Below are 16315 nucleotides of genomic sequence, written 5' to 3' on the forward strand. Positions count from 1 at the left end.
TTTTACCCTGCAAACATGAGCGCCATATCTTCATCACGCCTTTACGTCACTGCTCGTCGTTTTTCAGTTTATTTTAAAAAGTCGTAAGTATGAAAGGTATAATACTTACCTTCGTCTAAACTCATTAAAGCTTACCACGTATAGTTGATGTTACGCACCCTTAGTGGTGTAAAGAAATGTGGGAGAACGCCTTCAAATCCAAAATTGGTGTTACTATGACAACACAATGCCGCTTTTTTTGCAGACAAGTCAACCCTGTTAACAGCCTCACATCAAACTTACAGGGCATGTCGGACATTGGTTCTGGTTTGACTATTTTATCGTTTGAGGCAGAACTGACTGTTCATGAAAAGAAGCTACTTTACCTTCGTGCGCGCTACGCTGGACTGACGTTTTGCGGGTGCGCGCACGCAGTTTTTGTATGCAAGTTGGTGCACTTATTAACCTGCGTGAAGCTGACACCCCACCCACGTCAAAAAATCCAGCAAATAGTCTGAATGGTTAGTGCTCCGTTTGTGCAGGTTTGTGCCGTTAAAATTTCGTTTGTGCAGTTTTGGTTTCTGAGATATTAAACATTATTTTTTAGGTCATCTAGAGTTCACCATCCCCATATCGCTCCAAAACAAACCAAAGTGGGCTAGTTCGTTAGTGCTCCGTTTGTGCAGGTTTGTGCAGTTAAAATTTTCGTTTGTGCAGTTTTGGTTTCTGAGATATTAAAAGTTATAATTTTGGTCGATGACGTCACCATCCCCCATTTCGCTCCAAAACAAACCAAAGTGGGCTAGTTCGTTAGTGCTACGTTTGTGCAGGTTTGTGCAGTTAAAATTTTCGTTTGTGCAGTTTTGGTTTCTGAGATATTAAAAGTTATAATTTTGGCCGATGACGTCATCATCCCCCCATATGCTCCAAAACAAACCAAAGTGGGCTAGTTCGTTAGTGCTCTGTTTGTGCAGGTTTGTGCCGTTAAAATTTTCGTTTGTGCAGTTTTGGTTTCTGAGATATTAAACATTATTTTTTAGGTCATCTAGAGTTCACCATCCCCCATATGCTCCAAAACAAACCAAAGTGGGCTAGTTCGTTAGTGCTCCGTTTGTGCAGGTTTGTGCCGTTAAAATTTTCGTTTGTGCAGTTTTTGTCTTTAAGATATTAAAAGTTATAATTTTGGCAGATGACGTCACCATCCCCCCATATGCTCCAAAACAAACCAAAGTGGGCTAGTTCGTTAGTGCTCCGTTTGTGCAGGTTTGTGCAGTTAAAATTTTCGTTTGTGCAGTTTTTGTCTTTAAGATATTAAAAGTTATAATTTTGGCAGATGACGTCACCATCCCCCCATATGCTCCAAAACAAACCAAAGTGGGCTAGTTCGTTAGTGCTCTGTTTGTGCAGGTTTGTGCCGTTAAAATTTTCGTTTGTGCAGCTTTTGTCTTTGAGATATTAAAAGTTATAATTTTGGCCGATGACGTCACCATCCCCCCATATCGCTCCAAAACAAACCTAAGTGTGGGCTACTTCTTGTAATTCTTCAGATTCTCAGCTGTTGTACAATGTGTACATTTTGTTTTGAACTTCAATAAAGACTTAGAACAAGAAAAAATGTGTCTCATTTCAAGAAATGTTTTAAGATAGCAATGTTTTTTCACGAACGTAGCGCACAATAATTGAATCCTGCTAATAAAGGACATGCAGCCTGACCCTAACGTAATGTGTATAACCTGTTCAACTGTGCTTTGATTTCGGAGGTGGTCTGAAGAATTATATTCACATTGTTGATGTACTGTCTGCTGATTATGCAGCAAACGTGTAAAAAAATTACATGAGCCTATAAAGGCCAATTTGCTAGTTGAGCATTAATTTGATTTTACCTTGTTAAAAAATCAAAATCGGGGTTGAAAAAATTCCAAAAATGACTTATTCAAAACGATTTGAGACCGCTAGAATATTAACGAGAGGTTGAAATTACACTTGCTCTGCAAAACAAGATGGGAGGGGGGGGCAGGAGGCTCACTACAGTGTGGGTGGAGCCAATCCCAGTTGTGTGAGAACTATGTCAAAGTTCGCAAAACATGTCTCCTTGAAGCCCATACACATTTAATTTAAGAAATTGGATGAAATGAAAGTCGTTGCATTGAAACTATATTTACTAAATATTAAGTACATTACTTGGATGAACTTTGAAATAATGACACATTTCCGTTTTACTCGGCAAAATCTTTGCTCAAGCAACTAGCAAATTGGCCTTTATAGGCTCATGTAATTTTTTTACACGTTTGCTGCATAATCAGCAGACAGTACATCAACAATGTGAATATAATTCTTCAGACCACCTCCGAAATCAAAGCACAGTTGAACAGGTTATACACATTACGTTAGGGTCAGGCTGCATGTCCTTTATTAGCAGGATTCAATTATTGTGCGCTACGTTCGTGAAAAAACATTGCTATCTTAAAACATTTCTTGAAATGAGACACATTTTTTCTTGTTCTAAGTCTTTATTGAAGTTCAAAACAAAATGTACACATTGTACAACAGCTGAGAATCTGAAGAATTACAAGAAGTAGCCCACACTTAGGTTTGTTTTGGAGCGATATGGGGGGATGGTGACGTCATCGGCCAAAATTATAACTTTTAATATCTCAAAGACAAAAGCTGCACAAACGAAAATTTTAACGGCACAAACCTGCACAAACAGAGCACTAACGAACTAGCCCACTTTGGTTTGTTTTGGAGCATATGGGGGGATGGTGACGTCATCTGCCAAAATTATAACTTTTAATATCTTAAAGACAAAAACTGCACAAACGAAAATTTTAACGGCACAAACCTGCACAAACGGAGCACTAACGAACTAGCCCACTTTGGTTTGTTTTGGAGCATATGGGGGGATGGTGAACTCTAGATGACCTAAAAAATAATGTTTAATATCTCAGAAACCAAAACTGCACAAACGAAAATTTTAACGGCACAAACCTGCACAAACAGAGCACTAACGAACTAGCCCACTTTGGTTTGTTTTGGAGCATATGGGGGGATGATGACGTCATCGGCCAAAATTATAACTTTTAATATCTCAGAAACCAAAACTGCACAAACGAAAATTTTAACTGCACAAACCTGCACAAACGGAGCACTAACGAACTAGCCCACTTTGGTTTGTTTTGGAGCGATATGGGGGGATGGTGACGTCATCGGCCAAAATTATAACTTTTAATATCTCAGAAACCAAAACTGCACAAACGAAAATTTTAACTGCACAAACCTGCACAAACGGAGCACTAACGAACTAGCCCACTTTGGTTTGTTTTGGAGCGATATGGGGGGATGGTGAACTCTAGATGACCTAAAAAATAATGTTTAATATCTCAGAAACCAAAACTGCACAAACGAAAATTTTAACGGCACAAACCTGCACAAACGGAGCACTAACCATTCAGACTATTTGCTGGATTTTTGACGTGGGTGGGGTGTCAGCTTCACGCAGGTGCACTTATTAAAGTAAGTTGCCTACTTAAACCGTGTCTAGTCGTTAGTGTATGAAAATGTTAAATATACAGCTTAAATTTGCCACAGCCGGATAATCACGTATGGACTTCAGCTTAGTTTTAAAGTTTTTTTTTTTTTTTAAGCACCAGAATCAGGCAGGTTAGCTAGCATTAATAAATAGTGACCAGCAGTGACAAGAGGAGTAAACACTAGCAGATTTGGACAGAAACTGAAGTTGTTAAGTTGAATTGAGGTCAATCCCCTTTCAGAAATCTACCTAATTTGAATTATTTATGAATTAATTATTATTTCTATTTACACAGCATGGACTAAGTGCACACTGTACTGTACTTGTATCACCAGGTTTCCTTTTGTATAGTGTCTCTACCTTTTTCTGAAGCTTTACTGGATGAGCTCAAAATAAATCTGTTCAGTTGGGTTCCTCATGTGATGTTACCAGAAATATGATTTTTTTTTTAATCCTAAATTAATAACATTTTACCATAAAATGCATCTACAAAGGATCCCACGGTGTTCTATAGGTGTTTATGTCTAAAGTGAAACGCTGATTTTAGCGAAAACTCTGACCAATAGGCTTAAAGAGTTTGTGCTTCACATGAACAATAAGGCTGCTGTGATGTTTCCAGATGTATCCTAAAAAGGAGGACTGCTGCCAAGGAGTTATATGCATCAAAAGGGCATGGTGAACTCTCTGTGGGGATACTTGGCCTGGGTACCCTGGGGAAACAGCTGCTACTCTGCCTCCTTAAGAAGACCACCATCAGACCCACGCAGATTAAGATCTCCACGAGAAACCCAGCAGGTATGGTGACTTCAAAGTAAATCTGTTGTTCCTCCTGCAAAAATGAATGACGTCACCTTTTATTCTTGACCAATTTAACTTGAAAAAACAAAGATAGAAGAAAAGATGACCCTTAACTCTATTTAAACCTCTTTTTGTATTTGTGCTTAAACAACATACATTTCTTATGTATGTTGTTGGGTAACTGTAGTCTCTCCACACTACAGTTACCCAGGTGATCACTAAAGCTGATTTAATCTTCCTTAAAATAGCAGTAAGGGTATGTGCTTCAAAATGGTCTCAACTTGATGTCACAATAGCACATAATTTTGCTGGATGCTAAATTGTCTAAAACGTTTTTTGCAATTAAACAATTATGTTGTTGTTTTGAGACGATTTTCAAATTACATAATAATAATGGCATAACAATGCAAGTACACCCTCTCAAAGATAAATACATTTAATTTCCAAGGAACATTTAACACTAGAACTGGAAGATATTTTAAATATCCATAATAAACAAACAACCCATAAAAAGGACACAAGACTCTTTATAAACAAAAAGTCCTTCAAAAAATTGAGCTAATTTACACTGAAGCCTTTTCACAATAAAGTCTGTGGTTCTGTTTATTTTCATGCAAACACATTTTTTAATTTGGTTTATTTCATCATGCCATTAATTGCTTAATGGTTTTGGCAGCATAAAGTTACGATGTGGCTTTTCTTGTTCAGACATGCGCTCCTTCAAATCTGACTAAGCCTGTAGGTACACACAATCATATAAAATACAAATTTGTGGTTCTGACGTGACAAAGGATAAAAAAGTTGTAGTGGTACAAAGTTGTTTGAGGGGCAAAATAGTAAGTAATCCAGCAAACCACTTATATATTTCACTACAGATTCGGCTCACTTCTTTTTCTACCAGCAGTGTAACGAATGTGTGTGTTTCAGAGGTCCGTGTCCCACCAGGAGTCGAGTGCTTCTTTAACAATCGTTGTCTGGCAGCGTGGGCGGACGTTTTGTTCCTCTGCTGTTTGCCTTCTCACCTTGACAGAATCTGTGCTGATCTCCATTCTCATCTGCAAAAGCACTGCCTTGTCTACAGTTTCATCACAGCTGTGCCTGTCAAACGGTACACCCGCACCTATGCAGGCTGGCAGCGTGCTGTTTTGATGCAAACGTGATTGATCTCTCACTCCTAATTTTTTTCATCTCAGTTTAGCTGAATGTCTTGGCCACAGTTTTGTTCTGAAACCACAGTATCAGGTGGAGGCATGCGACACCTCAGACCTGTGGCTGTCCTGCTCCCGTGTGACCGAAGCTTTGTCAGATCCATCACTGATAGAGGCATCATGTCCTTTAGCTATGAAAGGTTGGGGAGAACTCTTTTAAGTTGAATATTCATTTTCATAAAGTTGTTTTTTTTTACTAAATTATGTTGATTGTAAATTGTAGGTGGCATCACTCTAGGCCTGAAATGGGTATGTGGAGTGTTGTACAGCCTGTTAAACATCTGCACCAATGTCTGTCTGGGATCCAGTGAGGCTCTTTCTCTAATTAACAGCATATTTACAGAGAATAGCATGAACAACGAGCCTTTGAAAGTACAGAGTTTCATCGCTTCCACATCTTTTCTCCATCCAAATGAGTGAGTTAGTGAAGGATGCGGTATTGCATTTAACCTTCTGCTATATGAACAATTACAGTACAAAGAAATATAAATAGAAGAAGCTAACAAAGGGGAATACCTTTTTTCTTTACTCAACAAAGGTCTTTTCCCTGGATTTCTCTCGTTGACGCCCAAACCAAGGAGACACCACTGCTGCACTTTGTAATGAACAGCAAACCAGTTCAAGAAAACATCTGGACAACATACAAATCATACCTGAAAAGCAAATAAAATGACGACAGTACATCTCAATATGGAGAACATGTCAATGTCTAACACATAGTTTAGAATAACATTTTCTTATTGCATTTTGTAAAACTTGATGTAGCTTTTTCTGGTATTTAATTTGTCCCAATGAGTGTTATAAAATTAAATAGCATATAGCAAATTATGTGTTATGTTTTAAAGATAAAAAGGATTATTTTTTTCTTAAACAAAGCATAACTTTATGCAACAGTTCTTATTTTAGTTGTAATACTAGTGTATGTAAGAATGTAAAATCTACGACTGGTTTTATATGCCATGTTTGTACTTTTATAATGTTTTTTGCTTATTATTCCTTTTTTATTATGTTACAGCCAACATTTCCTTTATTTTTAAGCCATTCACTGTCAATAATAGAGCTTGTCTTCTAGTGTCTTGCTTTGTTTGTACCCTAATATTTTTGCAGGATGTTTGTGTGGCTTGAAACATTGAAATTCCAGTAAATTTGTTCTCATTCATTTCCATCTATTTAGAATTAAAGTTGAGGACGAGGTCATTTCTATAACCACTGTGACCACCAGCAGCAAAAATTACTAACGAAGATGTGCATTTTTTGTAGATGTTTAAAATGTAAAAACAGTATGCAACACAGATTTTTGCTTGTCTTTTATTTTATTCGAGGTGTAAAATACATATTTCAGTTGCAACATAAAGCTGTTGAAGATGTAAAATCAATCATTTGATTAAAAGAAAAAGTAATTTTCTTTTAAATTGATCGAGTGGTGGATAGTTACTACTGAGGTACATTTGAATTAACATTTTGGTGAAAAAAAATACTTTAGGAGAAGTTTTATTGCACCATAATCTTTACTTTTACATGAATAAAATTATTATTAAATACTGCTACCATTGCTTCAGTGATAGATACCTTTCTTGTCATTAATAACTTAAATGAATGAAGAACAATAATCAAAATTGCATTTTTTGGGTATGTTACCCACATCTGTAAATATTTTACATTAGCTATCAGTATTCACCATAAAAATAATAATAATAAAAAAATATCCCTAAAATCCCTAAATTATTTTTTGCAACTCTGTGTAAAATGCTTATGGTTTTTGAAGCTGTAATTTCAGCTTTTCTACAAAAAAAAAAAAAAAAAGAGTCAGATTTCCTTTTTGCTACAATGAACAACATGTTTAAAGACGTGAGTAGCAGGACTACTCAAGTGTAAAGTGATAAGTTGCCGTCCAGGAAATTAAGTAGGAGTGAAATATAATTTGGCAAAAAGGCTACTTAATAAATTCTGAGTAACTCACATCTGATTTAATATTTAAAAAATGACGTCGTCAGACAGACAAAAAATTCAGTGCAAATGCTGGTATTTTTGAAACTAAAATGAAAAAAAGTGACACGATATGATTATTTAAAAAATGAGCAGAAGAAACTTTTTTCCAACAAAATGTTCTGTCTTGTGCATTTTTGTTAAAAACATGTTTGTTCTTCAGTCAGTGAAGTTTATTCAAAGGTCTTACTCAAGAGTAGCATATGGAGATAAAAAAGTAAGAATTACAATAAAGTATAACTACTCCTACAGTAATTGTTTCCCCCAAAATGTTACTCACGTAAATGTAGCTAGTTTCCATCCAGTGGCGGAGCCAGAGGGGGGCCAGGGGGGCCAGTGCCCCCCTGTCATCTGACTGGCCCCCCTAGTGGCCCCCCTGATGATTGACATGTAACAGCACCAGGTCATTCCTGTACATTATTTGGAATCATTCTAAGTCAACCTAATATCTAAAGAAGAAAAACAATAATAAATATATAAAAAGAAAATGTATAAAACTTTATATAAGTCCATGTGACATAGATAAATAGATTTATATCAGGCGCTATACCAGCCTCCTTTATACTCATAAAAACAAGCTGAAATTGTTCTCCTGGATGTTTCAGTTACGCTGCGCTGTGGTGCAACTCAAATGCTAAAGCGTTTAATACCTGGTGGTGATGGTAAAACACCAATAAGTTATTTATTGATCCTCCGCAAAAAGAGAAAAAACCGAAGAGGGGCCGACAATGTTCTAGTTTGGATCAGAGGTGGCGCTGGAGTTTTTTTCGTTGTCCGTCAAAGAAAAAAATCATTTTATTTCCAATTTGTAGTCATTAAACGAAACATTTATTATTTCTCTGTTAGAACGTTTTTGAAATCAGGTAACAATTCACGAAATGACGTGATTAGAAGACGGCAGAACTCTGATCGTTTCCTGATCCCTCAGCGGGAGAAAAACTCCGCAGAAGTGGATCAGCTCCGCTAGGCGCTCCAAAGCCTCTGGTCCGATCAGAGATCAGAGATGATTCTCTGACTGATATTGTTCTTAGTCTGATTAATAATGAGCTCCACGATGTTCTCTGTGCGTAAAGCTTAAACTGTCTGCGCACCAAGTGGTCAGCTGATCACAGTCTGGACAGAAACCAGCGAACTGCTCTCTGTTCTTATCAAGACGAGGCTGAGGAGGGAATCTGACATATTAACTCAGTTTTTACTGGTTTTGTTTTTAAAAATATATTGTATATTTGGCGTTTGTCGTCTCATGTGTGATTAATTGGAGCGTAACGGTGGAGCATTTATGAGCATTTATTGCCCAGCGTTCTGCGCTTGTTTCTGCCTAACGGATCTGCACTTTAATTTCTTTCCTCTCTCAACAGTCAGCTGTTATTCCTCTACATAAACTACAATAAGTAGATCACATTCTCTTTAGGTTTTCTCTGTGTGCTGCAAACTCATTAAATGTAAAGTCATTAGAAGCCCGAACCACCATCAGGCAAATAGTTCTGGTCCGACCCGAAATATTGTTACCTGTCAAATTACCTGTCCAACCAGAGCTTCCTAACCAAGGTGTCCATAACTCTTCAACATGCTGTCAGCTCCCAGTCAGAAAGACGCATTTAGTTAAGTCCATGAGATGATATTCAGAAAGGATCTTTTATTTGATTTTAGTTTCCTCTGCGATGAACTCTGTGTAAAGTCTATCATGTCTCCATGTGCCAGTCAAAGGTGTTAATTATAACATGTCAAATGACAGAGGGGCTTTAAATAACCAATAACCAATATATTGGTTTTATATATATATATATATATATATATATATATATATATATATATATATATATATATATATATATATATATATATATGTACACACACCCATTTTAAATTTTGCCCCCCCAGTGGTAGTGCTGGCCCCCCCTTGGCCCCCCCAACTTTAGAAGTAGAGCTCCGCCACTGTTTCCATCCACCTCTGCCGTTTCCTCTCTGCTTTCTAGAACTGCTGCTGTAGCAGAAGCGTCCTCGCTTCCTCGTCTACATATTCGTATATTTCCGTCAACGCTCGGAAAAAGACGGAAGTCAGAAAATCGCGTCCGTTTTTTTCCTTGAGAAGAAGAAGCACGGCTGTGTGGATAGTTGTCACACGATTGAAGGGATATGGAGTTACATTTTTAATGGCCTGAGCTGGATTTGAGTTCACTAAATCGGACTGTCAGTCTTACGTTGTGGTGAGAAAAGGTCGGCTTCACTTTCACTGCTCTCTGTGTAGCTAATGGCTAGCCAGATGTAAGCTAAAGGAAGAGCAAACAAGTCAAGGAACCCCTGAACCGAGACGTAGAAAGATTACTCTTCGCTTTAGTTGTGGTTAGTAGATTGGTTTCTGTTTGCTTTGGTTCCAGACTGTGTAAAGAGGCTAACTTGTCTCTCCCTCCTCCCTGTGCTGGCTCTGAGGGGCGGTCTCTCCTCTCTTCCAGCCCCGCAGTCAGAGGTATTTGTCTTGTCATGACAGCCATGGCGAGTATAGAACCTACATCTGAGCTCCAGTCTCGGCTGTCATCCTTGTCCTTTTCATCCTTCCCCGGAGTTACCTCCCATCATTGCGACAGCGAACCGCCGGGCAGGTAACCTGTTGCTCAGAGCTGCTGATGCGTTTTCATCGTTGACTCTATCGTGTTTTTTTTCCCCCTTCCTCTTCTTACTGTAAATCTCTTTACTCCAGTCTGCAGAGTACAAATCTGACGGAGAGCTTTACCCAATCCAGCAATCAAGCCAACATGAATGAGACCAAGGAGGATTTGGCCAAGGCATGCTGCAGAGCTGTCAAAAAGTAACAGTAACATGGAAGTTGAATGTTATTTATTTTTGCTATAATGTGCCATATGCATGTGCACTTTCAGGGTAATGAAGAGGCTCCTGCAGAGCTGGCCCTGGGGGAAGGAGGCGAGGAGAACAACAGTGCTGGGACCTGTCGGCTCTCTGCTGAAATCAAAGGTGAGAACCTGCTGAGTGTGCTGACATGGCTGACGCCTTGTTTATTACAGAACTGATTTCCAATCTGTTTTTTGATAAGCTTTAACCTGCTAATACCAGTTTCTCCCTAAGATTTTCAACCTTGACTTTCCAAAGAGCCATTTTTGCCCTCAGTCCAGCTAAAATAAAAGTTGCTTAGAGCTGCAAATGTTACAAGATAGCATTTAATTGATTCTTTAGGGAATTTGTTGCAGTTTTAAAAATCAAGCTAAGTACCATTCTTGTTCTATTTTAGTTTTAAATTAAACATAACACTTTTACAAACAGAGGAGATATGCATTTTCTCATATAGGATGCCATGGGGAATTATGTAAAAATACAATGACAAGAGAAATGGGTTTAACGAGAATAACTGGTGCTTTTAGTGCTTTTTGTGGAAATTCAATGCATACAATTTTTTATTAAACATGCGTTTGTTATTGCATCTGTATAAAAAAAAGTTAATCATTCAGCCTTCCTGTTGTGCATTATAAGTCATGCTCTCTCTCTCTCGCTTGCAGCCTAAATGACCCTCAAACATATTGCGACAAGTAAACCTGTCGCAATAAGCAATAAATCAATTAATTACATTATAAATTAAAATTTCCACTTGGACAACAATCATCAAAAAGATGCTTTCCTGGTCATATTGTTGAAACATTGTTGAAACTTAGACATTTTGAAAAATGTCTAATGCAGTGTCAATGCAAACATTTGACACCCAATATGAAGTGGTTAGTTTTACAAAAGTACCAAACACCACTTTTGCCCATCTAAGATGAATGATTGATATTTTTTTTATGTAATTTTGGTTGCAAAAACTTCATAATCCATTTTGTTTCAGTTGTTTTATGTATTTTAGACATTTAAAATGTCTTCCATTTTCAGTGTTAAATGTTTTTTGATCTTTGAGAGGCTTTACTTCCATTAATATGCAATTATTATTATTGTTATATCAATTGAAAATGGTCTCAAAATGACAACATTATTGTTTATTCCAATCATTTTTGGGACAAGTTATTGTCCAGCTAAATAACAATTGTGTGGGTCTGTCACAATTGTTATTGTGACAGACCCAACGACATGCCATAGAATCTGTTTCATCTGTATCTAGTCTTCCTGACTTGAATTAAAAAATTTAACTGAGAAAGAAAATTGCTAAATGTTAGCTCTTTTTCCCTCCATAACAACATCCACACTGAAGAGTGTTATTATGTGCTGAAATTGACTCTAGATCAATTCATCCATCTCCTTAGCATTCTCCTTATATGACAACCAAAATTAGTTTGGTTGTCATATAAGGAGGATGGCACAACAATAGAAAAGTAGTAACTGGATTTATGCTTCCCCCCCAAAAACTATTTTAGCAACTTTTATGGTTCTTCTGATTATAATTTTAAACACCTCACTGATACTGAATACCTGAAATTTCTTCCTAGAGTGAATAGTTTCATTTTAATTATAAATATCTCTAAACGGGCAATGCGTAGTGAGCCATATGCTTTAAAATCACCAAATTTGCTCTCCTTAAACTGATGTTTCTTCCCCACCCAGAGGCAGCCCAGATGCCAACCCTGCCGCCTCCAACAACTTGGACATCTGCTGCAGTGAAGGAGCTGAAGGCAAAGCTTCGAACTGAGAAGGACAGCGTTGTGACAGTGTACCGAGGAGACATCATGACGGTCCACGTCCCCACCGTCCCCGAGGCCAAAAAAGTGTGCTGGGAGTTTGCCACAGACGGTTTTGACATTGGCTTTGGCATATATTTTGACTGGACCCCTGTGACGAGCAGATCTATCACGGTGCACATCAGCGAGTCGAGCGATGACGAAGACGAAGAGGAAGAGCTAGAAGGTGAGCTTGAATCCAAGAGTCTATGGGGTAACATGGGATTAAATACATAAAGCCGCATCTTTTTTTACTTTTACAAGTCTGAGAATCATCTGTTGTTCAAGCGTTATAACAATCGATGAGACGCAGGAAAGTTGGAGAAGTTATTGCGACCTGCATTGTAAGCTCAGTACTTCCACATTAAAACAAACGAATATGTTCATGGTTCCTCTCTGAAACATTCGGAACTGAGTTCACATTTTCTACCAGTTCTCATCCATTTATCATTAAACAAAGTTGAAGAAATAAATGTAGGTCATGTTATTCAGCAATTAGCATCCAAAGTTTTGACTCAAAAGTTGCTCATTTAAGCCATGTTTTTAATTGCAAATACTTTTAAACCGCTGCAGGATTAGTGTTCCATAAAACCCGAATGATATTGAGGCAAATTAGCTAGCAAAATGTTCCGCTGCATATTTTTAATACAACATCTGTGCTATTATTCAGCTATGCTTGCCTGTTTGATGGACTGAGAGGAAAATTAGAAGTGACACAATGCAGCTGCACCTTCTCCAGCACATTAACGATAAAACCGGGTGCAAAACAAACAACAAAAAAAGCCAAATTAAAAAACGCTGTTTAATTTAGTGGTTGAGATGGTTAGCTTATTAATCCTCAGTTGATACTCTTAGATTTTAAGTAAAGCTGAAAGTATTATTGCGTAGCTTAAGTGCAAAGACTTTGCGGTTTGCAGCATCTGAACTATATGTCTGTGCTGCCTCCGTTAGTGCATACACACAAGCATTCAGTCTTTGTTATGAAGGTGAAAAGCAGTTGCTATTGGTTAATTTCTGCATAAAATATTAAATAATTTGCCCCATTGTTATTGTGATGTCATGTGTTTATTGTTGTTTTTTTGTTGAAGTACAGACTTTGGCAAAAAATCTATTATAAACAGTAAATTTAGAAATTTTCAGCTAAGTATTGTTACTTCACAAACCATTTAAAAAGGTTCACTTTCTGAATTTTGTTTTCAGTGTAGCACAAGTATAAGAAGCTGATGGATTTTGTCAGGGTGTGGTTTCCAATTGTATATCCAAAACAGGTTTTTGTTTTCATGTTATGCCTATGACTTTTTTCCAGTCAGAAATATTTAAAACGCCATGATTTATATTTTCTGTGAGCAAGGAAAACATGTAGAAGCCTGCTGTCGGTGCTCAGCAACAGCAGTTCCTTTCTATATCATCAGAAAGTGTATTAGAGAAATTCTTATTAGTCTTGAAACAAAAGTTCGTGGTTTTTTTTTTTAAATGTTGTTGATACTGGCAACAAGCTGTTGCCCAAGTGTGAGGCAGCATGTTGACATTTTGGTTTACGTGGTGTGTGTGTGGCAGGGCCTCTCGGCAACGACGACGTCGAGAGAGGCTCCAAAAGCCAGACCAACTCGAACCTGGCGGAAATCCTGCCTGTCTACCGCCAGGACAGCCATCTGTCCGTCCAGGGTGGGAGCCACGACTTCCCAGGTGAAGGCACGTACCTCCTAAAGTTTGACAACTCCTACTCCCTTTGGAGGAACAAAACTCTCTACTACAGGGTGTATTACAGTGCCTGAGACGCCAGCTCTGTTGCTCACGAATGTATAAATTACTGAATATTACTCCTAAGAACAATGAACTATTTTCTTTGATTTCAGACATGGAATAAACAAAGATATATAATTTAAGAAATAAATGCAGGCACATCAATTTTATATTTGCTTGTCAGGTTAAATGGGTTTCAGTGCATCATGTGTGTCAGTGTCCTGTTTGAATATAATCAGAGAAGCCTTGCGTTTGTCATGTGCCATATCCCCTCTGTGCTGTTTGGTCAAGTGCCCGTCATAAACCAAATATTGTCTTTACCTGTTACATTTCTATGGTAGCAGCGATCAGGGAGAACCTGCACAGTGTGTGTTTCTCCAGGCCACGTCCTTAATCAGCAGTGCTCTGAAGACATTATTTTCACGTGTTATGTATGCACCTTTCTTTTCTTTTTCTCTGTTGCACCGTTGTCTGTTGTGATAATCATTCAGCTTTGTTGTGTATTTTTTTTTCTTTTTTCATTGAATCTAATCATGTGAAAATTCAGGACTTAATATATGTTCTCTACTGGTTTGGTGGGTGTGTTGAAGGAAGAGTTTAGGTTGCCGTACTGAAGTCACAGTTTTTATGGCGCATATAAAAGCCCTCATCAAATATCGCTCTAGATTCAATATTTACCTTTGCTTTGCCAGTGTTTTAATGATCTGTTTTAAACGTAGAGGCCAGTTGCAGTGTTTCATCCACATGTGTTTTGCAAGTGAAGATCACTGTGCTTATTTTTTGATGTTCTTCGTGTGTTGGACCACCTTTTTCTTGTAAAGCTGACACTTTATCACTTTCACACATGCGCATTTTCCCAAAGAAGTCACAGATTTGGCTGCTAATGTCGTATGCAATCTGAAGCAACTGTTTTCAAGCCGTTTGCTGCCCCATACCTTCACTTTAAAGTATACTATTTGTTCCTGAAATTTATATTCCACAATAAAGAGAAGATTGTCTAATTGTCTGTGTCGTTAATTGGATGGAAGGGGAGATATAAAAGTAGGTGTTGGTTCCAAAACGATTACCCTGTAAATACGCTCGTTTAGTTTGCCGCATTTTATACCAGTCTCACAGCAGAGCCAGGATTAGCAGGTACCTCAGTGTGTTCCCTTGTGTTTCTATTAAATTGCAGCATTAGGGGATTGATGTAATTGTTACGGAGGTGCTGATGTAACCTGGTTTTATTTTAAGAGCTCCCCGAAGGCCAGCCACAGTCCTACAGTAACTTAGCTTCTAAAAGGCAGTAAGACAACAGCGTTTTAGTTCCCTTGGTGTGGTAAAACTCCTCTGCAAAATGTTTCGATGAATTATGATTTTAAAACTCGATGGGAGAAAGCTAGTGCTGCATTATGAAAGCCTGTTTTCACAATGTTTTGACATGGCTCAAAGCGGTGACATAGGGAAACATCTTCAACTTCTTAAAATGATAGAAAATGCAAATATATTTGCTTTACAGGTTTTTTCAGTTGCAGGCTTTTTCTTGTCACATTTAATGTTTCAGATTATCAGGTTTTAAACAACAAAGACAACCTGAGTAAATATGAAATTCAGTTTTTAAATTATGATTTCACTTATTAAAGAGGAAAAAAAATTACCTAAACTAATATATCCCTGTCATAGATTAACTGTGATTAACCACATTTTCTAGTTCAATTTTACTAGTCAGCTTGACTAATCGAATCAGATCACTTAAATAATACAAATATTTGAAGAAATGATGAAAACCAGCAAGACAATTATCCAAAGAACAACAGCTGGTCCACCTCTGCTGAAATGTTTGGTGTAAGTTTATTGAGATGCTGCAGCATGACTGTAAACGGGCTTAGAGCGATGTGAAAAACTCATTACCATTTGGTGTCAGTTGTTGCCGCTAAACATAGAACCTCTAGTGATCAGTTTTAGGGGCTATTGCATTTTAGAAAGAGTGTCATGCTTGTTTGGAAAGATGTTTTCTCTTAATAAATAAAATAATTATTTTAAAACTGCATTTTGTATTTACTCTGGTTACATGTGTCTGATATTATTTTTAGGGTGATCTGGAGTATTTAACTGGTTGTTCAACTCTTCTTCTACACTGGACAAAATATTGGATAAATATTTTACCCAGTGTAGCAACATTTCTTAATATTCATGAAGAGCTTTTTTCCCCCTGTCTTTTAAATGGCCACTCTCTTTATAGACTATTTTTAAATAATTTTCATATTCACTCATATTTAGTGGAATCTCAGTCAGCATCTCAATAAATGTAGTGGATCTTATTTAATCTAAAACTTGTAGATTAAAAATATAATTTAAAAAATGCATTGTTTTATTTATTGATTTGGTTGCATGTTCTCTTCATTGGGTTATAAAATCTTAAGATTTTGTTCTTTTTC

The 16315-nt window shown here is 37.4% G+C and overlaps 2 protein-coding genes and 1 long non-coding RNA gene across 4 annotated transcripts; 2 read left to right on the plus strand and 1 right to left on the minus strand.

The window, feature by feature from the left end:
* Window positions 1–60: 60 nt before the first annotated feature.
* On the plus strand, window positions 61–6203 carry noxred1 (NADP-dependent oxidoreductase domain containing 1). The gene is made up of 7 exons (XM_081603064.1): window positions 61–431; window positions 3479–3492; window positions 4128–4303; window positions 5234–5414; window positions 5500–5654; window positions 5738–5930; window positions 6053–6203. Exons 1-7 carry the CDS (start codon window positions 177–179, stop codon window positions 6180–6182), a joined length of 1104 nt encoding a protein of 367 aa, XP_081459190.1. The 5' UTR covers window positions 61–176; the 3' UTR covers window positions 6183–6203.
* Window positions 4814–7804, minus strand: LOC145549977 (uncharacterized). The gene is made up of 3 exons (XR_014085774.1): window positions 7781–7804; window positions 6031–6167; window positions 4814–5645 (listed from the first exon to the last, which is right to left on the minus strand). It is a non-coding gene; the product is annotated as an uncharacterized LOC145549977 (long non-coding RNA).
* Window positions 7805–9498: 1694 nt separating this feature from the next.
* On the plus strand, window positions 9499–14899 carry tmed8 (transmembrane p24 trafficking protein 8). Of its 2 annotated transcripts, none has more exons than XM_008400229.3 (6): window positions 9499–9707; window positions 9954–10100; window positions 10199–10283; window positions 10377–10470; window positions 12043–12342; window positions 13713–14899. In XM_008400229.3, the coding sequence occupies exons 2-6, from the start codon at window positions 9982–9984 to the stop codon at window positions 13928–13930; spliced, it is 816 nt and encodes a 271-aa protein (XP_008398451.1). In that variant the 5' UTR covers window positions 9499–9707; window positions 9954–9981; the 3' UTR covers window positions 13931–14899. The 2 variants fall into 2 exon arrangements, with proteins under 2 accessions (XP_008398451.1, XP_008398450.1); XM_008400228.3 differs by having other exon boundaries at window positions 9501–9843.
* The last annotated feature ends 1416 nt before the right edge of the window (window positions 14900–16315 follow it).

Source organism: Poecilia reticulata, chromosome 22 (genome assembly GCF_904066995.2).
Source record: "Poecilia reticulata chromosome 22, P_reticulata-male-v2, whole genome shotgun sequence".
NCBI classification, from domain to species: domain Eukaryota; kingdom Metazoa; phylum Chordata; class Actinopteri; order Cyprinodontiformes; family Poeciliidae; genus Poecilia; species Poecilia reticulata.

Bases quoted from the DNA above. Each gene is read 5' to 3' on its own strand.
- tmed8 (XM_008400229.3), top strand. From the start codon at position 9,982: ATGACAGCCATGGCGAGTATAGAACCTACATCTGAGCTCCAGTCTCGG. The intron at 10,101-10,198 runs GTAACCTGTTGC...TCTTTACTCCAG, and splicing joins GACAGCGAACCGCCGGGCAG to TCTGCAGAGTACAAATCTGA. The intron at 12,343-13,712 runs GTGAGCTTGAAT...TGTGTGTGGCAG, and splicing joins CGAAGAGGAAGAGCTAGAAG to GGCCTCTCGGCAACGACGAC.
- noxred1 (XM_081603064.1), top strand. From the start codon at position 177: ATGTGGGAGAACGCCTTCAAATCCAAAATTGGTGTTACTATGACAACA. The intron at 4,304-5,233 runs GTATGGTGACTT...TGTGTGTTTCAG, and splicing joins CTCCACGAGAAACCCAGCAG to AGGTCCGTGTCCCACCAGGA. The intron at 5,931-6,052 runs GTGAGTTAGTGA...TACTCAACAAAG, and splicing joins TCTTTTCTCCATCCAAATGA to GTCTTTTCCCTGGATTTCTC.